A 23,791-nucleotide genomic window follows, 5' to 3' on the forward strand; every position below is an offset into this window, starting at 1 on the left:
GGCCCCGCCCCTCCCAGGAGCATGGACGCAGGCCCTGCCCCTTGCTGCTGGCGCCCCGCTCACAGCAGGCTGGTCCAGAGGTGTGCACAGGAAATGACACGTCCAGGAATGACAAAGGAGGCTGCTGATCTCAGAGGGGCTGGGCGAGGTTAAGCAGACATTGCCCGAGGGGGGCCCCTTTCCCACACAGCTGAGCTGGGAGGGCGCATGTCTCACCAGCAGGCCTCAGCTGCTGCGTGTCTCATATCCTGGGAGCAACACGGCTCCAGCCCCACAAATGACTGAGCTGCTCAGGCATTTTCCTGAGTCTCCGGGATCTAGGACATGCAGCCTGCACCCCAACATCAGCCCTGAGAGCTGGGCCCGTCTCAAGAGCTATTTACTGGGAAGCCAGCGGGGACCTGGCCCATGGGGGGAGCCTGATTCTGGGGGAGTCACGGTGAACACCTGGACCTGGCTGCTAAAAAGCCCAGGGGGGAAGCAGGGGGCTTATTTCAGACCAGGCAGAGGCACAATCCCAAAGCGCATCAGTGCAGGCCATCTGGATTCTCCTCTGCCCCGTGTGCAGGTGCCTCAGGCCCAGCAGTGACTCTGTCCTCACAACCTCCAGGAAGGGCAATCAGCCCGTTTTACAGATGGGAAACTGAGGGACAGGGCAGATGACCCCAGATCTCCTGTGTGCCAGACCGCAGCCTTGTTTCCAAGACTACCCCGCTTTTCTTTAGCTTTGGGACATACTTGGCCTCTATCCGCATTATATCTGAACACCCTCTGCTGCAGGCCCCCTGCTCCTTGCTCCTTATCTGTAAAACAGGGACGAGGCACAGAGACAAACCGTGACCTGGGAGTGGTGGACTATTAACATTTTGGTTCTTTCACTGAAGCCCACTGTGGTTTTTAGTCTCTTAACTTGTCATTCTCAGGCTTTGCCATCTCTAAAACCTTCCTCGGCAGCCACGCCAGGCTGCTGTTTGAATGAATCCATTTTATTACGTGCTAACTGCCAGGTGGGATCAGTTTCAAGAACACCACGCCCCTGTCTCAAGCTCCCTCCCTCAGGGCAGATGCAGATGTTATGCCGCGCTCGCACACATGGGCATGCTGACACCAGCAGTCAATTACCTGATCACTGTGGCTCTAGCTGAAGATGCAAATTGCAGCATAATTGGTTAGGAGTCCCCAAGGGAAGTACTGGACATCTCATTGCTCGGGATGTTTAAAACTCGGGTGGATAAAAGCCTGGACGATCGCTGAAGAACAATCTCGCAGACAGAGCTATAGCAAAGGGAGCTTACAATAGAGGACCCGTCCGAGAGGACCCGTCCGAGAGGCGGAAAGACCTAACTTCTATGACAAAGGTCTGGTAGCACTTTATAGACTTAACAGAACATGTACATGGTATCATCTACCAGCTTTACTCCCGTCTTCTGAAGAAGTGGGCTGTGCCCACGAAAGCTCACGATCCCATCGACATGTGTTGTTAAGTCTATAAAGTGTTACCAGACCATTGGTGGTTTTTTTCTGTACAGATGAACTCAGCTACCCCCTGAAGCTTCTACCTCCTTTGGTTTGCTACGACCTTCCTGGAGCTACAGTCTTCTGCTGCCTGACACAGGTTCCTCCCCACAAGCCTCTGAGCTTATGTTAAGACAGTTTGGGCAAAGCTTTCAGGAACTCACAACAGGTCCATGGCAACGGACCCTCACGCAGGGCAGAGAGACAGACTCCGCCCACAGGAAGTGACCACCTTTCTTCCACCCCATGCCAAGCAGGCCCCTGTTCTGCTTCCAGGTAGATCGCATAAGGAACAAGAGAACAGAGGGGTTTAAACACAAACAGGTGAGCAGTGTCTGCACCTGCAATAAGGAACCAATTCATGGCTCTTCCTGTCCCCCATGCTTTGCAGCAGTCACATTTTATTGTATTTTTCCACGTCAAGGGAGTTCACAGCTAACTCAGACACGAACGGTGAAACTAAGGGGTGGAGAAAAGTTTGTGTTAAGAACTGATCATGAAAAACCAGCACACTAACACCTCTCCCCTCTCCCAGGGATGAATAGCCAGTAGGCTGCCTCTCTGAGATGCACCTCACTGTGAGACTCCACAGATACCCTAATCAACACATGGAGGACTCACACCACAAGGAGCTTCCTTCCCTGCAGTAAATGCGGATTCGTCTTTCTCTTGGGACACGGCTTTGGTCATAGTGGGGGGTGGGGAGACTCAGCAATAGTGGGCACTTCTTTCTGGTCTGCTCTACAGGGCCGTTTGCTGCTGCTGCTGTCCCAGATCCGACTGAGATTCTCTCTTGTTCCAGGAAGGACATACTGAATTTGTCCTTATCTTGTCGTCGTCTCATCGTCACCAAGAAACACATCTCATACACAACAGGACCCGGACACAGTCGTACAAAGAGCTTGACTTCTGCCCAGGAAGTACCGGGTCCTAGTGACGCTACACGGAGGGTCCCTTGTGCTCCTGGTGGGAAGCGGTGAAACATGTTTAAAGCAGGCAGCGAGCTCCTTCCACAACAGGCCTAGTGAAAGACACACAAGTGCTAGATTTCCATTGCTTCCTGCTCCACAGTTTTCTCCTGAGGCTGCACATACTTCTCCTGGACTGCAAGTGTGCTGTTCAGCCAGGAATCAAGGAAAACAAGGCAGCAAGAAGAGCTGGTGTTCAAAACATCCAAGTGTAGCAAAAGTGTATATTTTAGTATTGGTTAGCATTGGTTACACGACTAAGTATGATCCGTAATGATTTCATGTCTAATGACTTGCTTGTAAGTTCTGTCTGCTTCTATTTCTCTCTCTTTGACTCTCATGATTAGATACCGTTTACTGTAAGGCCTTGCTCCCTGTTAGCATTACAAATTAAGTTGTACCCCTTGTCTGCATCACAAACTAAGTTGTGTCTTCTAGTAACTACTGATCTTGTCTGAAACTCTGTACAAGTGTATGGTGTGAGTGGAGGAGGTGCGAGTGTGACAGCCTTCACAGATGCCCAAATGATCAAGAAGAAGTGGAAACTTTGAAGATAACGAGGAAACATGCATTGTGTCTTGAGGCTGAATTAAATTAGCAGCACTGACAACAGGCAGAGACCCCCACCAAGGGTATGTCTACAGTGGCGGCTTCTTGTGCAAGAAGTATTGTGTAAAACTGCAGTGTGCAAGATGTGCTTTTGTGCAAGAGCACCCATGGCAGTGTGGATGCTTTCTTGCGCAAGAAACCCCTGCGGAGCGTCCACACTGCCCTCTTGCGTAAGAGCCCCTGCGCAAGGGGGTTTACACCTGTTAAAAAAGAGCGTAGCTCTTGCTCAAGGAGCCCTCTCTTACCACGCCCTACTGTAAATATCCTTGTGCAAGAGCGGGCGGGCAGTGTGGATGCTCTGCGGATTCTTGCGCAAGAACGGCCATACTTGCGCAAGAAGCTGTAAGTGTAGACATAGCCCAAGGTCGAGAGACAACGCTGGGAAGCTGGACAATCACCATCAAAGGATAACTCTGGACAACACAGATTAACGCCTCTTAAGGGTGGATGTTTGCAGCGTGATGCTGCAAACCCCACAGACTCCAATGGGAATTGACACGTGTAAGAAGGGGGCTCTGGCCATTGGAACTCTGGGTTCAGTCCTGGAAGCCAAGCCCCAGAGGAACCCCAACTCCCTGCTTGCTGTCAGCCTGGCCTCCATCTGGTTGGGGGTGTGAGTGTGTGAGTGAGTGTGAGAGAGAGAGAGAGAGAGAGAGAGAGAGAGAGAGAGAGAGAGAGAGAGAGAGAGAGAGAGAAGAATGGCAGAGGAACCATTAACATTCTCATCCAAGAACTGGTCTTCCACATCAGCCTGAAAGCTAACATGGAAACTAGCAGCACTGGTAAGAAGATGCAACACTCAAGGTATCTGTAGCTTGTGCTGGTCCAAACAAAGCGTCATTCATTCCAATAATGACGCTATGTGGAAGGAATGAACCCAGTGAACATGAATGAGAGAGATGCAGCCAATGAGAACCCCACGATTCCAATTAGTGTCAACTGTGGCCGTGGCGGTTTTGATGTGGATGCTTTGCCACTAGGACCTGAGCTAAGACCGACAGCTCATTGCACACATGCCATTACACAGCACCAGACATCAATACGAATAACGCACCCTGCACTCAGACAGGCCCGTATCACGTCCCCGGAGCCACAAGTCAGAGCTCAAGACTCCACACAGGAGAGAAGGGCAGCGGAAAGGATACGAGGTGAAGTGGAAATCAGCTCCCATTGCTGCAGACATCAAGGCATCAAGGCTTCTCTGCTCCACGTCGCCAAAGGAGTAGCCGTTGGCTTTGTCCACTGCCTGCATCACCCGTCGCATACTGTCCTTGTCCTGGGAAGTGACAGGCAGCAGGGGAGAGAATGAGAAGCAGCATTCATAAGAAACAGCCCAGCAGCCTGAGCTTTCGGTGGGGTGCAAAGCATTCGCTGGACACTCGGCTGCAATTCCCCCAGAAAGCTATTCCCTTCTATTAGGGGATCAGGTCTGCATGCAGCTCCCAACAGCAGCGACGCTGAGGTTCAAGGCTTTGGACGGAGAGAGATGGGGAGAAACTGAAACCGCTCCAGTGCAGATCCCTTCACACAAGGAACGGTGTATGAGGGCTCAGGATGCCAGTGGCAGCCGTTGGCTAGTGACTCTACCAAGATAACAGCCAAAAATGTCAACACAAACTCAGGAACTAATTTTCCGGAGTGCACAGCTGCAGCGTCACAGAAAAAACCTAACAGAGAATATTTAGGGTTGGAATGGCATCCCTTGCCTCTGTTTGTCTGGAGGTGGGTGACAGGGGAGGGATCACGTGAGGATTCCTTGTTGGGTTCCCTCCCTCTGGGGCATCTGGCACTGGCCACTGTCGGCAGACAGGACACTGGGCTAAGAGGACCATTGGTCTGACCCAGTATGGCCGCTCTGGAGATTCAATTTGTTATTTTCAGCTCACGTTTTCCACTTTCTATAGCTCCCTTCTGTATGTCTCGGTCCTGACCAGGTTTGCAATCCCTCCAAGGTTAGCACCATCTGAGCTGCACTGGTCTCCAAGCCCTCTTCTAGATCATTACTGAAGTCACTAAATCAGCGTGGCTACTATCTCTACTTGCATGTGTAGTACAGAGCTGTGGAGGAGGGAGCTATGTGAGAACTACATAAGGGTGCTTATGCAGTGCTACAGAAATAGAGCCGCCAAACTGGCTGTGTCAAGTACAGCAGTAAAGTCTAGAAAACAGCAGTGACACAAGGGATTTTGTCATGCGCTCACTGGGAGAACACGGCCCTTTTAGAAAACCCAGACACTTAGGATGGACAGTTCATAAACCACACAGCTACTTGCAACACGTTCCCTGTCATTTCCAACCCATTTACCTGGACATTGAGTGGAACAAAGGAGACCAGGCTGTAGTCCTCAATCACCTCCACCAACTTCTCGTTGAGGCGACGGTAGTTCTTGAAGAACGGATCGGCTGCTAAATGGTCTACTAGATAAGAGAGATCCAGAACCTCAGTATAATAATCCAGGTTGAAGGCTGCAAGGAAAGACAAGAGACATGGCTTTAGGGCTAGCTTTCAGGGGCTGCATCTCAAGTACCGATTTGGCAGTGGGGGACCCTGGCTCACCCCTTTCTTTCCCATTGGAACGTGCTCTGTTACACACTAACTCATTTGTGTGGCTACCAGGGCAAGCTCTCTCTTCAAAGGCGCCAATGCCAGCCTACCAGCAATGAGACTACGCAACACAGCCGGGTGAATGGCATCTCTCTGCCCCACGGGGGGGAGGGGGGGCAGTCATCTCCCCAGCAATCCCACTGGCACTGAGTTCCCCCAACAGGTACAATAGGACTATTTTGTGTAGCATCTCATTCACACTGTAGCCCAGTGCACTGTTAGAGACAGATACAAACTGACACAGAGCAGAGAGGGAATTAAGATGTGAAGATGAGATTTAAAACCATGTGGAGAGATGGAGAAAGGCTGTTCCAGGTGGCAGGGGCTGCAGAGGGGAGAGCAGGCAAATCTAATCACATCTAGAATGGTGGCAGGTACACCAACTTCCAGACCCCTCAACAAATAAATTACTGCAACCGGGACTCTTACCGATTTGCACCCACCCCCAATGCATAACTAACCTCCCCACCTTACACATCTGGCCCACTGAGTTCCAGTTGGTTTTTAATACGTGGTAAAGATGCTACACCAGTTTAGACGCACTTCAACTCATTGAATCTGGCTCCAAGAGTGGCAAGTAGGTATGTAATAGTGTAGCCGGTTAACCGATAAGTGGATGCTTATTGGTTAATGCTACTGGCTGCATACAAATCCCCCCTCCCCCCAGGCTCTGCATTTAAAGTATTTTGGGAGCTGGCTGGCTTAATGCTGGCTCACGCCAGGTCCCGACAGCTATCGCTGCGGCGGCTCTGCATTTAAAAGGATTTACTTTAAATGCAGAGCCGCAGCAGGGCAGCTGCCAGGACCTGATGCAAGCCAAGATTGAGCCAGGGTGCCTGTTTGTCAGCTCTCAAAATCTTTGCAAGCTCCTTTAAATGCAGAGCCACTTACTGGTTAATGGAGTAAATGACAAAACTTTTGTCAGCTACACGATTACCAAATTACATGCCTCCTAACATCCCTAGTGGCTGGGGGTATGACATGGCAGAGACAGGAAGCGGACGACTGGATGGAACAGAAAAGGCAGAAGAAAGCACAGATGGGTCTATTGTGCTGCCAGTATAGTCCATGGCCACTTTAGAGCCTCCTTTTTCTTAATGACTGGCTGTAGAGGCTTATGAGAGTGCCCAAGCACGCCACTAACTGCACTGGCCAGAATATTTCACCAAGAACTCAGTGAGCTGTTATGTACTTTTCCTGTCCAGCATCCGCAGCGTTACCAGTGATCAGATTGTTCTGTCTCTGATAAGAGTCAGCTCCAAGCTCTTCCTTTCTGTTCCCTGCCTCTTTGCTAGATCCACAGCACTTTCCTTCCACCAAAGCCCCTTCCCAAAGGCTCGTACCCAGCTTGCCGTACTGTTCGATCAGGTCCATCTTGGAGAGAACGTTGACATGGGGCAATTCGACATGCAGCATGGTTGAGAGGGAGGTGCAAAGAACCGAGATGAACTTTCCTGGGTCTGTGCAGTAGTGAGAATCCACCAAATGAACTGCAGCCAACTGTACAATGGAAATGAGAGTGAAATAGTGCAAGATCTGAGGCAGGGCAGAATCTGCCTACGCAAATACACAGCTGTCACTAAGGCAAATCCATGACACAGACCAAAAGTAAAGGTGTCCAGGCCCCAGCAGTTCTAATAAAAAAAGCATTAGCCAACTTCTCCCTAGATGTTTCACATACGGCCCACTAAGCATGTTGCACTGTGTAGGACAGCGACCGAAGAGTCAGGAGACCTGGATTGTTTTCCCATCTCTGTCACTGATTTGCTGAATGTCCTGGTGAAAATCACTTTGTTATGTCTCACTTTCCTCATCTGTACAATGGGGATAATGATACTGACCCACATTTAAAAAGCACTTTGGCATCTCTGGACAAAGAATTATTATAGAAGTGCCAACCTTTCACCAACAACTGTTCCCCTTCAGCCCCCCTCTCTTCACTTTATCTTGTTCAGAACATCTTTCTTTTGAGGCTGAAACTTTCCATGATTGTTCTCAGCCCAAAGATGAAGGAAGTCTGTGTTAAATCCAGTTTTCAATTATTGGGCTATATACAATTTTTCCACTGTTCCTACAGAAATATTCACACCCAAATAACTCAACCTCAAATTACTTTGTTACTATTAAGCTTTTCTAGAAGCAACAGTCACAGTGCAGTTTGTACTATGAAATTGTACAGATGTAAAGCGCCACATTATATAATTCTATTGTGTCAACAGCTAGATTTTCCCCCGTATCTATAGCATACTGAACTCAACTAGGCACAGCTATAGCTTTAGAGCTATGATTTTTCTTTATTTCAAAAAGGATAAAAATGAAATACAAAGAACTATGCAAATGAAATATCAAATAAATGCAAAAGTTAAGATTTAAATAAGGTTCTCAAGTAAAATTATTTTATCCTCAATTGTACAGTATATTGCCTATACATTAATGATCTAGCCAGTAATTCGAAGTACAGGCAGTCCCCACGTTACATGGATCCGACTTACATCGGATCCCTACTTACAAACGGGGTGAGGCAACCCCGCACTAGCTGCTTCCTCCCAGCAGACCAGGGAGACGCGAAGCTAGCGCCCCCTCCCCTCCCCCCAGCAGACCAGGGAGACGCGGAGCGGCTTTTCTCAGCAGACACCTCAGCTTGAGAATAAAGGACTGAGGGAAGTGAGGTGTGGGAGAATAAAACTGAGCTCTGGAGAAATGTTTGGCTAGAGTTTCCCCTACAATATGTACCAGTTCCGACTTACATACAAATTCAACTTAAGAACAAACCTACAGTCCCTATCTTGTACATAAGCCGGGGACTGCCTGTATGAGCTATATATGTAATGTAAACAAAACTAGCTTGCCATGGAAACCTTCACTTGTATATTTGCTAGCTTGAGTGTTCCAACGTACAAGAATGTACATGTTTGCATCAAATCCATGAAAATACAATTTGCACCACAACTTGTGCTAACTGAATGAAATCTAACTTACACATCTTGGAAGATAATTTGAATTTCTTAGGATAAAATCCTAAAGCTCCCTAGTAATCAGGCATACAAACATTCTTCCCTTTCTACAATGTTGACAGGGTTGAAACATGTCAAACTTTGCAGGAAGACACACTAAGTAGAGCAAAGGACTGGGAGGGAACAGCCCTGCATTCTATTTTTTTTTAACCTTGCTGGGTGGTCTTGGGCAAGTCCTTTTTGTGCCTTGTGCTACACCAACTTGTTAGTATACACAAAACCCCAAAACCTACCCTGAAATTCCACTTAGCTAACTGTGCAAAGACGTTTTTCAATGCGCCGTGGTGGGTGCAGAGCTCTACTTGCCCTGGGCAGTCAAACAAAAAATAATGACCCTTGAGTTTAGCCAGCTTTTCCTGCAACCAGTCAAAGTTAGCTTCCAGGTACTCCATGCAATAGATCAAACCACCGTTTGGCCCAAGCTTTAGATTATCCATCACATCAGCCAGAGTGATAAGCTCAGAGATGTCCACGGCGCACTGATAGGGAGTTCCTTCATTAGCTGGGTCCAAATTCACCACAGCCACCTTCCGCCCTATCTTGGACATGAATTCCTGCATGCCAAAGCAGTAAGTGGTCTTCCCCGAGCCAGGTGGCCCAATCACTGCCTGGCCAAAGGCCAGGCAAGACAGATGATGGTTTTCTGACATGTCAGCTCATTTCTTTCATCTTCTAGAAAGAGAAAGGAAAAGGTTAAGCCAGTGCCCATTATTTGTGTTTATAGGAATAGTATGCATTGAAAAGTGAAGTTACCAAGTAATTCATGTGATTCCCCCCCCAACCACACTTCTTCCTCTTGAGTGAGATGGAGGGATCACCCCAAGCCTCATTTAATACTTCCTGTCCCGAAAGTCCCCAGTCCCTTCCAGGCAGAGGAGTAACCAACATCTCAGCCTGTCTACAGGCCCAAACCAGATGCAAAAATTCACCATCATACAAAGGGCTACCCCGCTGAGGGGAGGAGATTCAGATTCTTGCTGAAAAATGTTAAGAGATTTTGGAGCCTGTCGAGGCCTGTTACTTACACACACAACCGTTATGGTCACCCCTGCAATCAGACACCAGTTTCTACATGGATATTCAGAGAGATTTTTTTTCCACCGGACAAAGCTTTTGGTTATAATTTAGTGGTTAGTCTCATTTTGGGACACTAAGTAGAGTCAGTGTAGAGCCATGGTGTCCAACCAGTTCTGAAGCAGTAGCCACTACAACAGCAAACCAGCCACATTATTCTGAAAATGTAAATAATTTTGTGAGCCAACTAGCCACACTCAACCAGCCAAATAGCCACATATGGCTAGTGGCTAGCGCGTTGGGACACCAGGGGTGTAGAGGCTTCTCAGGGAATAAATATATTAAAATCAAACCCAAGAGAGTGATGAGAAAAAACCCAGGGCAGGAATCTTAGAAGCACATTTATTGGAGGCCTGGAACACCTCTCTGCAAGAGCCAACTTTGTGGGGTCACTGACAGGCAGCACATGGCTGCAGAGAGGGCCAGGGGATAACGGGGATGAGAGGCTGAGGTGGTGAGGCCAGGGGGCAGCAACTGAGATTTGGCCCTGGAGAGGGAACCTGAGGGAGGTTAACCCACTGGGGACAAAGAGTGAGGGATTGTATGAGCTGCCCAGAGGATCTGGGGAACCTGAGAGAGAGGCGGGTCTGAGAAAAGCTGGGCAGAGGGCTGGGGGGCTAAAGGAGTGTGGGTGCCCAAGGCTCCAACAGGGTCAAAGGCAGCCTGATAACAGTGTGTGGTGTCCGGGGGAGGGGGAATATAAATGTTCATGCATTTAAAATAGACGATTCCCAATGCATCTACCATGGGCACCATATGCGACTAATCACTCATTAAGCTAATTAGAGTGAGTCCTTGTTGCAGTTTATAAATGGAACAAGCGGCAGACCCAGAATTAACACACGATGCACCCTGTGACATCAGGGGCTGGGGCGCAGTGGGGCGAGGGGGTGTCTCTGGGGCTGGGGGGGCACGTGCAGTGACTATCAGAGGGGCAGGGCGGGCCAGGGGGGGTGCAGTGGGGCATCTCTGGGGCTGGGGGGGCTCAGAGAGGCGGGGGGTGTCTCTGGGGCTGGGGGGGGCACGTGCAGGGGGGGCAGGGAGACCGGGTGGTGTCTCTGGGGCTGGGGGGGCACGTGCAGAGGGGGCAGGGAGACCGGGGGGTGTCTCTGGGGCTGGGGGGGCACGTGCAGGGGGGGCAGGGAGACCGGGGGGTGTCTCTGGGGCTGGGGGGGCACGTGCAGGGGGGGCAGGGAGACCGGGGGGTGTCTCTGGGGCTGGGGGGGCACGTGCAGGGGGGGGCAGGGAGACCGGGGGGTGTCTCTGGGGCTGGGGGGGCACGTGCAGGGGGGGCAGGGAGACCGGGGGGTGTCTCTGGGGCTGGGGGGGCACGTGCAGGGGGGGGGCAGGGAGACCGGGGGGTGTCTCTGGGGCTGGGGGGGCACGTGCAGGGGGGGGGCAGGGAGACCGGGGGGTGTCTCTGGGGCTGGGGGGGCACGTGCAGGGGGGGCAGGGAGACCGGGGGGTGTCTCTGGGGCTGGGGGGGCACGTGCAGGGGGGGGCAAGGAGACCGGGGGGTGTCTCTGGGGCTGGGGGGGCACGTGCAGGGGGGGCAGGGAGACCGGGGGGTGTCTCTGGGGCTGGGGCCCCCGTGGCGCGTGTCGGGGGGGGAGGGGCTGCCCCGGCTCATAGCTCCCCCGACGCCGCCACCGCCTCACCTCCGGGCGGCTCCAGGTCCCCCGCCCCGCCCCGCCCCTTCCGGCCCGGCCGCGCTGCCGGCGCGTGTCCCAGCCCCTAGTGTCCGGCTGGCTGGGCGAACACGAGCCGGAAGGTTCCGGGAGCCGCCGGCGCCTCACCCCGCCCCCCCGTGCTAACGTCATGAATATTCATGGCCCCGGCTGGGAAGGGAGGACTCAGAGCAGGGCGGCCCCTGGCGGGCCCCGAGGGGAATGCCTGGGCCCTTGCCCATGGCTCAGTGCAGGAGAGCGCCCTGGAAATGATTCATCCAGGCCCCCAGCCTGGCAGGGGATCCCCCCCACCTGAGCCAATTCATTTCATGTGCAGGGGGAGCTACTGAACCTGCCTGAACCCCCCAAACAGCGCCCCACGGCCCGCCTTGGGGCCAAGCTCAGCCCCTCAGGCCGGGCAGGGGGGCACTGAGCCCACAGGGCCTGGGACAGGGACAGCAGCAAGTAAGAGAGACCAGGGAGCCCTGGGCCGGTTTGGGGCCACTAAACAGAGGAAAAACAGTCCTGCAGCACCTTAGCGACTAACAAAACACGTATCTGGCATCATGAGATTTGTGGAACAATAGCTGGAGCCTGTGCTAAACTAGCTCCCAGATAGGGGAGGCCAGGAATGAGATAGCATGAGTTCTGTATTTAGCAAATTACAACTAAAAGACTAGAAAGCTGAACTCTGCCTTCCTCTCCCCTTGTAGCCCTAGTCTACTCACAAGCAAAGACTGGCTAGTTCAGATGCAGCCTTCCTGGGCAGGTGCTAGTGCTAATTAGCTGGCAATGCTGCAGCATAAAGCCATGAAGGAGAAGGCAGGACATCTTTCAGTGGAAAACAAACACACAGGGAGGAGAGGAATTGTTCTCCTTGTCCTCTGATAGTAGGACAAGAAGCAAGGGGCTTAAACTGCAGCAAAGGAGATTCAGGTTGGACATTAGGAAAAACTGCCTATGTATCAGGGTGGTTAAACACTGGAATAAATTGCCCAGGGAGGTTGTGAAATCTCCATCACTGGAGATATTTAAGAACAGATTAGACAGACACCTGTCAGGGATAATCTAGGTGGTGCTTGGTCTTGCCATGAGGGCAGGGTACTAGACTTGAAGGTCTCTCAAGGTCCCTTCCAGTTCTAGTGTGCTATGATTCTACAAGTAGTCCCATTTTTCCTAGAGAAGTCTTAGCTTACTGGGACAAAATGAACTTTTTGGTGACCTGTGCTGAAGATAAAGTTATTACTGGTGTGCAGTGTAAATTTCCTAGACTGATAATGCTCTGGGTCAGTAACAAGTTTTCTAGAAAAACTTAGACTGTTGGTGTTAAGATTCTATAGGACCAACCAAGAAATCTATAGATGTCATGAACTATGGGCACAAGCTGCTTCTTCCGAAGACAGTTTTCTCAGGAAGAAATGAGAGAGATGCCCTCAAGTCTGCTTGCAGATGTTTTCAGAGGAAAGGTCTGCAAGCATCTCACTGCCGGAGCCTAAACAAACCCCTGGCTGCTTCATACAGCCTCCTTACTTACGGTATTAGTGTTAAACTTAAAAAACAAATAGTATGTGTTGTTTAAGTTTTTCCTGTAGTGACTAACTCTGCTACCCCTCTGAAGTATTAGTGTTAACACTCATGAGAAGCTTAACCTTCCTCCTACCAAACAAACTCTAAAGACCTCATCTAGTGGTGAAGATACTTGAGAAGATACTGGGACACCCCCCATAATGTGGCAATTACACAAGACTTTGTTTTAATGCCACAGAGTCTGGTTTTTCTTCCAGAAAAATAAATTAACATTTTATTTCGTATCAGACAGCAGAAGTCCACCTCCAGTAACAAAGCAGCATGGAAGAGGCTGTTCCAGTACAAGGGTTCTGCTAATGCTCTAGTGAATGATTCCCAAAGTCTCTGGTCAGCAGCAACTCATGAGGCACTGGGGCTCTGGTAAGCACTCGGAGTCGCTCGGATAAACGTCACGTCCTGTCTGTACTTCATGGCAATGGGCAGCTGGCGCCGAAGCAGCTGGTCCCCTCTGTCCACGGGTTGGGGCTCATCGTAGACTGTGGAGATGAGGAGTGGGCCGTCCCGGCGACGCTTTTTTGGCTTGCTGAAAGTCTGCAGCTTCTCTCCGTGGTACCTGTGGAGGAGTGGGCAGAGAGCAGGGTTTGGTGCATTACTGGCGGACCAGAGAAATCCCTCTACTCTAGCTTGTATTTACCAAATGCTAATAAAAGGAAGAGGCTCACGTTGGAGCATGAGGACCAGGACCTCTAGGGCTAGTGCCACTCGCATGGCTCCAAAAGGAACAGATACCCCTCTTGCAGGCCATTAGGAGGCATGTGTGTAAAGCATTTGAAGACCCTCAGATGCAAGGAGCGCTGAAAGCGCAGACTCAGCCAGCTCAAGCTTATGCCTGAACTGCTTCAAACTCAAAGCTGAGACAGATAGTTTATGGTGCTCTCTGGGTCTTCACATAGCATCTGTACACGGATCGCCCTGGATCTGCCAAAAAGGTACTGTAGGTATCATCCTGCTGGCTGTGCAGCACTTCAGCTCCCAAAACTATGCACGCCCCATCACCACTGTTACGAGCCATGTTGGTTTCAAGCTCCCCTATAAAGGGAGCAACACAGCTTCTTAAGCTTTGACGGGACCATTACATGTCTTGGAGGACTGCTGAAGCAGCAAAGAGAGGGACGAAAACGGAGGACTGGTTTGATCTTACTTGAGCTGCACAGCCAGGAGCATGTTCTATTCACATCTAGATGGCACAAGGTGGCTCTAATACTCACATCAAGCCTACCTGTAGAGGCTGCCTCACAGCCCCGGACATTCCCTCCAGTTCAACTCCTCAGGTACACACCTTTAGTTGTCAGTTACCTACTATATTTCCTCTTCATGTATGGAGCCTTCAAGTGGCATTGGCCACAGGCTGAAGACACCAGGGGTTTGCTGCACTTACCCCAATCCTCTCTTGCATCTGGGATGTTGACCATCGCTGTCCAATGCTTCAGCCATTCCAGAGTTGCTGCTCCCTAGACCCAGTCCCTCCATCCAGCCCTGCCTCTCCATCACCTTCCTGCCAATGCCCTGGAAGAGAAGAAATCCTTGCATGTAAACCAGCATCAATCCTGGGAGTGAGTGGGCCAAGTTATTACCCACAGAGGACAGTGTCACATTAAGGAATCAACTAGCACTTTATAGACTAACAAAACATGTTGATGGGATCGTGAGCTTTCGTGGGCACAGCCCACTTCTTCGGATGACTGGAGTTTTAAACTCAGACTCCAGTCATCTGAAGTGGGTTGTGCCCACGAAAGCTCATGATCCCATCGACATGTTTTGTTCGTCTATAAAGTGCTACCAGACCATTTGTTTTTTCGTGTAGACGAACTCGGCTACCCCCTGAAGATTAAGGGATCAGGGCTTCATGCTTTTTGCAGTTGTTAGATGCATTTCTAAAGCCTCCAACCTGCCCACTAGGCTACTACCTAAAACCCAGCTCCATGATACCTTCACTTTTATGGAGATTCAGAAGTACCTTTGGAAAGCAATTCCCCCCCCCCCCCAAGAGAAAGATAGTTTGCTAGTTCGGCCAAGTCCTGCATTTCTCTGTTGTTTCAAGCCTCCACAGGCCAACTCTCATTTGCCTCCAACCCAGATACCACAAGCAGCCTATTTTCTAGTGTGTCCTGTGGTTTGATTTATTTTAGATCCAAGGGAAACCAGAACACTCCAGAGAGACTGAACCACTTATTTACTGCAAGCTTTAACAAGCCTTAAAAGCAATTACTATACAATTTAAACCTTAAATACTATAAATTCTAAAGCAATTAATATAGCACAAAGCAATGCAAAAGCAATTAACAGAAGATCTACTATAATACAATAATAAAGCCTAGGTCACTTACACTTCACCTGTATGCTACCTACAGTACCAGGCAGGAGGAAGTGGTTCCTTTGATTCCCACGTGTTGGAACGCCGTGCACTGGGTCAGCAGTGTGAAGGGCCTATTTACTTCTTATTACACGTAGCAGGACCTATGGGTCAATCCTGCCCATTCCCTCCCATCGATTCCTCTTACTAAGCCCATTTTATAGTAAAGCAAAATTTGGTCGTTCTAATAATATTTACCAATTGATTACATATTGTGTAAGATACAGCCACTCCCCGACTTATGGCCACCTCCACTTACGACCATCCGCACTTACAACCAAAGCGGTCATAAATGCGGATCCGAGTTACAAACGGCAGTCCGCGCTTATGAACAGCATGGTCACCATGTAACTATGAGATCTGAGTTATGAACACTTCGAGTTACGGACCAAGTGTTGGTTTGTAACTTGGGGAGCGGCTGTACTTAAAATGCCCAATGCCCCTATTTGGGGTATATCCTGCTACTCAGGAGGTTGCCTAAAACTACATGCATAGTTAATTTTTGCATATCAGAAACAGAAGTACCAGTACAAGGTTGATAGCCAAGTATCTGACGTGGTCTCACTGTACTGCTTAGTCTGCATTGTTATGCAAAACATTCCTCCCTCTCAAAGCTTCTCCCTTGACCTTGCCTGCGTGCTATATGCACCAGACTTGCGACAGGCCTAGGTTTTGCTTTTTAGAGATCTGCACCATAGTAAGACAGACATCACCATTGATTGTCCAGGCAGGGTCGTCCAGGCTCCGCCACAGTCTTACCTTGGTGTATTTCTCAAAGGTCCCAATCTGGTGCCCTGAAACAGACCCATCCTCCAAGCCATCCCGGAGTCTCTGCTCCAAGCGCATCTGTATAGCGTCACGGGCATCTTTATCGCCGCCATCTGAGGAGGAACAAGAGAAAAATAAGGAAGGGAGGAGAGAAGAGCTGCTAGGAGCTTCCTTTGCCAAGTCAGGCCAAAATAGTTGGAGCAACATTCCTGTTATTTCTCGTGTAATTAGCTTAAGGCGAGCAACCTGGCAGCACATTGAGAGGAAGGTTCCTGACTCCAACTAGGATTTAAGAGAAGCCAGATTTGAACAAGGACATTTCATTAGTTTCAGAGACCAGCTCATTTGTGTGAAGTTGGAGCATTCGCTTGCAATGCTGGAAATCCAACAGCTTCATTCTATAGTGCAGAAACCAAGACTGAGGAGAACAGGGTAAAGCTGGTTCACTAGTCTGGCAGTCCCAAGCAGAACATCTTGCTAAGTGGCCAACTATGCTCAGAGTTTTAAAATTTCTTCTTTTAATATTCGCTGGTGCTTATCCTGGGAAGGTTTAGCATCCCATCTTCTAGGGACCAGACTTTTCAGTCCTGAACTGTTCAAAGATCCCTGCCTATTTGAACTCACTAGAGCTCTCAACTCCACTTAGCAGTCATATCCCTTGGGACCCTACAGGAGCCCGGTGGAGAAGCGGCCATGCTTCGTCACACTCCTGGTTCTAGAGACTCTAGACATGTGAACATATCTCCTTGAAAAGCAGCCCCAAGGGGAGTGCAATGACTCCAGCTGCTGGGCTGCCACCGCCTGTCCCTGCAGGCGATGGCCCATTTCAGCACCGATACCTTTGTCGTAGTAGATGCTCATGTCCACATCCCAGTCATCTGCCGTCTGCTCGTCAAAGTCTGTTGAGAGAAAACGGTTCATGGAATTAGATAAAAGATCTGTGTCATGGGCGCAGCTTTTCTGTCCAGGGCACAGCCCACCTGCCAGCACAGCAGGGTAAGTGTGTTAATAGCCATAAGCAGTGCTGTTGTGACTGATTGGCAGATCAAGAGGGCTACAAGGTGGGTGAGGTAATATTGTTTATTGCCCTCACTTCTGTGGGCAAGAGAAGTTTTGGAGTTTACATAGAACCCTTGTTCTGGTCACTAGAGCTTCTTCAGACCTGACTTGAGGATCAGCTCTGTGTAAGCGCCAAAGTTTTTCTCTCGTCAGTGTTATCGGACATTTGGGGTGGGGCAGGGGGGTCTGCAGAAAGGGCATGCTGCTGATGGGCATTCTGAGCCTCATCTTCAGCACAGAATCAAATCCAGCCCCCAGATTCAGGGTGTCTGATGGTTAAGTGTCCCAGACAGCGGTGCAGTGTTGGTATCCACAGAGATGTTACAGCACTCACCACTAGCTATTTGGTATGATACCTGTTGGGCCCATTTTTGAAAACTGAGCCTCAAATCTCATTATTCCCTAGTGCTTAGTCAGTAGTTTATGAAACCAGAATTAGCTCACAGCTGCAGTGCCTAGGGACGCATGTTCACCTCCAAAAAACTTCAGCCACCAATTCCAATAAGAGTGCTAGTTCTCAGACCAAGAATTCTGAATGGACATTGAAGACAGGTCACCCTCTCATCCCTTGCAGTAGCTCTCCAGCTCCAGGAGCACGTTGGAGGGGAGGAAACCTGCATTGCTTTTTGCTCATGCTGGAGACGGTCTCCAGGTGCTGCCACCATGGCATCCACACCATGGCAGTAAGCTTTCTAAAAGTATTTAAAAGCCTCAGGACTTGAAGGTACTTTGAGGGTCTGGCTCCTATAAACTCCTTAGGAGCACATCATCTTCCATGTGAGGCACTGTGGACCAGTTGTTGACCATGTAGATGACCAACTAGATATAAGAAAGGACCCTTCCTACAAACTGCAACTTCTTTCCAATCGGTTTTGAAGTTTGTCTAACTTGATTTCTACAAAACATACCCACAGCTTCTCCAGACTTACTGGTACAATTTGCGATCAAAGCCTTCCACAGAGCACTGGATTATCAGACAGCTGGTGAAGGTTCGTACAACTGAGCCCGTGGTAAAAGATGTTCACATTTTGATAACACTGCACAAGACAAACCTCCCTCACAAGAAGTCATGAGCAATATTACCTCCTTGCTCTTCCTGCCAGTACTGAGCATCTGTGTAGAAGACCAGCCCAGAACCTCCCTTCTCCCACTTCAGCTCAATCTCCTCTTCATACAGCCGCTCCTTTGTGCGCTCTTGGCTGGTTACATCCTCATGCAGAGCCTCATGGCGCTCCCACTCTTCACACCTATCATCATCCTGCAAAGGAGCAAGGGAAAAGCTGATCTCAATGAAGCAATGGCACTTGGTGAGACCCAGTCTCCCATCATTCCGTCCTGCCCCCCACATTACAGTTGCCCCACAGAAGAGATAGAATGCACTGACTAAAATGTATTTCAGATTCAATTACCAGGACAGCTGGTGAAAGTTTAATTCTCACATCCCCTCTCACCCATTCCCATGCAAGAATCGTTTTACGAGTAAGGAAATGGAAGCAAAGCACCATAACTTGCCACATGCAAGTTCGTCAAAGCAGAGGTGGGTATTTAAAAGTTGCAGCTTCCTGCTCCTATGTTCAGGATTCCATGACAAACCCATCAGAAAGAACACACTGCCTACCACATCAGCAGCTTACCAAAGAGAACCAGTTTTGGTGATAAAACAAAGTTCATAGAATCATAGATAGCACTTCAAAGCTAAGAGTAGAGTCAGTTCTCAAATACAAAATACTGGCTGTATGGTGCTGTTACGTGGTACACGGGTAGATATCAGCTCCCAAGAAAGCAGCAACATCCCCTCCATGCTGTTCGCAATTATATAGTTAGTCCTGCACAGTGCTTTTTTTGTAAGAAAAAAGGTGCCAGTACTCCGGGGCAGAGTTGTTGAGAAAAAGAAAGGGAAAAAAAAAAACTGTTTTGGGAGCCAAAAATGCAGTCCCAGCCCCTTTAAAACCCAAAACGCCACACTAGGAGCCCCCCTCCCCCCTTCCAAAAAAAACACACCCACACACCCCAAAAAACACTGCATGTCCCAAGCAGCCTTTTGTCAGAAGTTGAGCCGCCCCAGGAAAACAGGCGCTGGTACACATGGGGAAAATGCCATTCTTTTTCTGTGTGCTGGGAAAATAGGTGATGGTACGCAGTTTTGGGCTGTACCGTCACCCTCCCCTCCAAAAAAAAAAAACCCACCACCACACACACACAAGCAGCGCAGCACTGGTCCTGCAATTTGACAGGAGAAAACCACTTACATCATCTGAGTGAGACTCTTCTGCTTCTTCCTCCCTTGGTCCTTCCCTGTCTTCCTCATCGCTAGTTTGAGACCCAGTTCTTGCCAGGGTTCCCTTTTCCATTGTGATCTCCTCTCCCGTGTCTGTATAAACCAGCTCTTCTTGTTCAACAGTCTCAGTGTCCTGGTAATTAAAGGGCACATTCCCGTACCTGCGAGAGGATCCTGTCTTGGGGAACCGTAGCTGCAGTTTCTTAATAATTGGGGGAGGCAGTCTGCAGGCCTTGATCAGCTCCAGGAAGACTCTCACAGGGGTTCCCACATTCCCCTGGGGCATGAACACAGGGGGGTTCAGTTCAGGCAACCACTTTAAGTCTGCCTCGGTAAAGGTTTCACTCTGTGTCTTATAAAGTTCCTTTTTAGTTTTATACTGGAACATGTTCACATCTAAAAGAAATAGAGAGTGGATTAAGACAATCACAGATGAACAGTGCAGTTTTACCAGCCCTCTGAGACAGACCAAGAAAGGGAACCTGCAATGCAAGTTTTTAGTATGATATAAGGCAGGGTGCTGTTGCAGTCTGAGAATTAAGCTATGAAAGTAGTATGTTGACTAAAAAAAATGTGAACAGCCATTTCTTTCAAGTTTTTATACGCTTATACCAATAGCAAGATAGCACTGTTTTATGCAGCAGGCACAACAGACTTGTTTCTGGCATTCAGCTACTCAAGGCATAATCAGGATCTCATACTTTGAGGGGATCAATTGCTTTTGTGAATTGCCAAGTCCAATTACATCAGGTATCTATTGTTCAGAGCTCTGCGCCAGGTGAGCTTTCATACTGTGTCCCCAGAACAATGTCATTTGTATTCGCTCATAAATTTGAAGCGTATTCCTAGAAACACACTTAAAGTTACCGTGAATTAACGTATATAACCCGCAGTGGAGTATAACCCGCAGATTTTCCTGATGGTGTAGAAAAAGTCTTAGATAACCCGTGGACAAGTATAACCCACGGATTCTATATGCTAATTCCCGATGATTGCACATACCAGCTGCCAGTGGGAGGGGAATGGAGAGCACAGTGCAGGCGCGCTGGCCAGCCTGCGGGAGGGGAGCCAGTCACCCGTAGGCCCCACGCAGCTACAGCCAGGTGCAACCCACCCTCCTCCAGGTGGGGGAATAGAGAGCACAGCACAGGCGCACTGGCCGGCGTGCGGGAGAGGAACCACACTCGCTCTCAGGCCCTGCGCAGCCGCAGCCAGGCGGGAATGGAGAGCACAGCGCAGGCTTGAGAGTAAAAATAAATGTGTATACCCTATGGGGTGTATGTAAAAACGTGTACAACCCGTGGGTTATAGACGCTAATTTTCGGGTATGTCCAGGCTACTTTTTTTTTGCTTTTGGAGGATGGATGAGTTTTGTAATTGCAGCTCAGCAACCCCTCTATCATTCTTCTACCCTTTTTACTTCCCTCTGGTATCTTTGCTGTGAATATCAGCCTTCCATCCTCAACAGTCAGCCTCACAAGGAAGACCATTAGCCATTCAGAGGAGAGAATCGGCGAGCTGCATAAAAATTCCCCCACCACCTCTAATCCACCCAGGCTCCTACAAGCCTAGGAGGCAAACCACTTTCCTGGGCTGGTGGGAAATGGGAGAAGATTCCTCTCCCATCAGTATAGTCCTGCAAATCCATGTACCTACATATGTAGAGGCAAACAGCTGTAACTAGTTTTTTGCAGATAGGGACGTGGGTACCAATTTTGTATGGACTCTACCCAGAGTAAGAACCGCTCCCTAACAGGCTCTCCCCTGCAGCCACCACCAAGCCCTCCCTCCCAGCCTCATAACTAGCTATGTTTGTTCCCAGGGCAAAATATTAATTGCATACCCCCCTCTCCTTAGGTTAGCACACGGCACGCTCTTTACTTTGCAGCTTATTATTTTTACTTAATGCATCTTTGCGCCCCTGATTATGATGCGCCCAAGGCGAGTGGCCAACTTAGAACATAAGAACGGCTGTACTGGGTCAGACCAAAGGTCCATCTAGCCCAGTATCCTGTCTGCCGACAGTGGCCAGCACCAGGTGCCCCAGAGAGGGTGGACCGAAGACAATGATCAAGCGATTTGTCTCCTGCCATCCCTCTCCAGCCTCTGACAAACAGAGGCCAAGGACACCATTTTATCCCCTGGCTAATAGCCTTTTATGGACCTAACCTCCATGAAATTATCTAGCTTCTCTTTAAACTCTATCATAGTCCTAGCCTTCACCGCCTCCTCTGGCAAGGAGTTCCACAGGTTGACTACACGCTGTGTGAAGAACTTTCTTTTATTAGTTTTAAACCTGCTCCCCATTAACTTCATTTGGTGTCCTCTAGTTCTTCTATTTAGGGAAATCCGCCTTTGTCACAGGCCTGCCCCCTGCCCATACCGCCCCCAAAGAGCCACCCGCTCCCCGCTCTGCGGCCGCCCGTACCTGCTTCCGGGGAGACTCGGACCCTGCGGATCACGCAGCGGCCAGGCAGCGCGTCGCCCTGGGCGTCCAGCCAGCGCTTGCCCGAGTACATGCGGATCAGCCGCTGGGCCTGGCCGGGCCGCACCGCCACCAGGCCGCAGCAGGAGGCCGGGCCCCCCGCGGGGCCGCTGCGCTCGGGCCGGTGCCGGTAGTGGAAGCAGAGGAAGCCGCCGGCCTCGGCGAACTGGCTGAAGTAGGCGCGGAGCTGGGCGGAGCGGAGCGCGGCCGGGATGCGGCTCACCAGGCAGTAGCAGGCAGGGGCCTGGCCAGGCTCGGGCGACGCCATCTTGGACCCCCCGGGACGCGGTCACGTGAGCGACACGGAGCGCGTCGCCCCAGAGCTGCCTCTCGCGAGATCGAGTGGCGGCGTCAATAAAATGGGCAACGTCAGTTTAGTGCGCGGAGGCAGAGCGGGAGGGAGGGATTCCTGCGGCGCACAATGATGATGTCACAAAAGGCCCAGCTGGGTACCCTTTGGCACCACAGTGAGAGGTCACCTATTGCTCAGGGGCATGATCCGGCCCTCACCTTAAGCATGTGCCCAAGTGTTGCCCGGTGCCAGGACATGGGCCAAATAGAGAGCTGACCCCGCCCAGCACATGCTCAAGGGAGCCCCAGGGCCTGGAACATGATTTTGGGATTTGCACGTGTGCCCTAGTGCGCATGAGTTTTGTCACATTGGTCAAATATTGGAATAAATTGCCAAGGGAGGTGGTGGAATCTCCCTCGCTGGAGATATTTAAGAACAGGTTAGATAGACATCTGTCAGGGATGGTGTAGACGGAGCTTGGTCCTGCCTTGAGGGCGAGGGGGCTGGACTCGATGACCTCTCGAGGTCCCTTCCAGTCCTATTATTCTATGATTCTATGACTCATGGTAACTGGTGCTTTGTCTTAAAAGCCCCCAACTTCTGGAGTCATGTGAGGCACAGAGCAACTAACCCTCCTGGTTGAAGACAAAAAGCTTGATATTGTGACTGCTACGCAACCCTAAAACTTTAAAAAGTTAAAGAGACTGGTGAAGCACTGGAATGGGTTACCTAGGGAAGTAGTGGAGTCTCCATCCCTAGAGGTGTTTAAGTCTCGGCTTGACAAAGCCCTGGCCAGGTTGATTTAGTTGGGATTGGTCCTGTCTAGAGCAGGGGGCTGGACTTGACCTTCTGAGGTCTCTTCCATCTCTATGGTTCTATGATTCTATGGGAAAAAAGACTAAAAGGAAATAAAAAGAAACCAAATGGATTATTTTAAAATGTTGTATTTAAGCTCATTTCATGATTTTGGGATCATGCCTTATGATTTTTGAAAGCTTGGGTGTGGCAGTATTATGTGCAATCTAGCTAGGCTGACAAGTTTTAAGTGTAGACCAGACCTGAGGGAGTCTACAGTGTTACAACTGCACCACTATATCATTTCTAGTGTAGACACCCTAAGTGAGTATTGGAGACTTTACACAACACCCTTAGACAAAGCCCTGGCCGAGTTGATTTAGTTGGAATTGGTCCTGCCTAGAGCAGGGGGCTGGACTTGATGACCTTCTGCGGTCTCTTCCAGTTCTATGGTTCTATGATTCTATGAACACCAGGGCTAAGATGAGTGCTAAGATGAGCTCATCTTTACACTAAGATGAGGGCTTTGACAGCTGTCCAGGAGAGATTCAGATGCTGCCCAGCTGATTAGCAGAGCACCCACAGCTGGAAGCATGTGTTTCTATTGGTGGTGCACATGCACACATGCTTTCATTCACATAACAAAATGTATTCCATGTGTGAATGGAAAAGATTAGCGGGAACACTGCACATCACTCCTGAATTTGGCCCAGTGCCTTCAG

The 23,791-nt window shown here is 49.9% G+C and overlaps 2 protein-coding genes across 3 annotated transcripts; both read right to left on the reverse strand.

Moving 5' to 3' along the window:
• Nucleotides 1-1,883: 1,883 nt before the first annotated feature.
• On the reverse strand, nucleotides 1,884-11,576 carry GPN2 (GPN-loop GTPase 2). Of its 2 annotated transcripts, none has more exons than XM_075908568.1 (6): nucleotides 11,444-11,576; nucleotides 8,945-9,380; nucleotides 7,041-7,197; nucleotides 5,398-5,558; nucleotides 4,238-4,368; nucleotides 1,884-2,630 (listed from the first exon to the last, which is right to left on the reverse strand). In XM_075908568.1, the coding sequence occupies exons 2-6, from the start codon at nucleotides 9,359-9,361 to the stop codon at nucleotides 2,558-2,560; spliced, it is 939 nt and encodes a 312-aa protein (XP_075764683.1). In that variant the 5' UTR covers nucleotides 9,362-9,380; nucleotides 11,444-11,576; the 3' UTR covers nucleotides 1,884-2,557. The 2 variants fall into 2 exon arrangements, with proteins under 2 accessions (XP_075764683.1, XP_075764682.1); XM_075908567.1 differs by having other exon boundaries at nucleotides 8,945-9,383.
• Nucleotides 11,577-12,964: 1,388 nt separating this feature from the next.
• Nucleotides 12,965-22,323, reverse strand: GPATCH3 (G-patch domain containing 3). The gene is made up of 7 exons (XM_025179503.2): nucleotides 21,926-22,323; nucleotides 19,469-19,893; nucleotides 18,303-18,477; nucleotides 17,000-17,059; nucleotides 16,152-16,273; nucleotides 14,418-14,545; nucleotides 12,965-13,592 (listed from the first exon to the last, which is right to left on the reverse strand). Exons 1-7 carry the CDS (start codon nucleotides 22,248-22,250, stop codon nucleotides 13,379-13,381), a joined length of 1,449 nt encoding a protein of 482 aa, XP_025035288.2. The 5' UTR covers nucleotides 22,251-22,323; the 3' UTR covers nucleotides 12,965-13,378.
• Between the last annotated feature and the right edge of the window lie 1,468 nt (nucleotides 22,324-23,791).

This window comes from Pelodiscus sinensis, chromosome 25 (genome assembly GCF_049634645.1).
Source record: "Pelodiscus sinensis isolate JC-2024 chromosome 25, ASM4963464v1, whole genome shotgun sequence".
Lineage (NCBI taxonomy): Eukaryota > Metazoa > Chordata > Testudines > Trionychidae > Pelodiscus > Pelodiscus sinensis.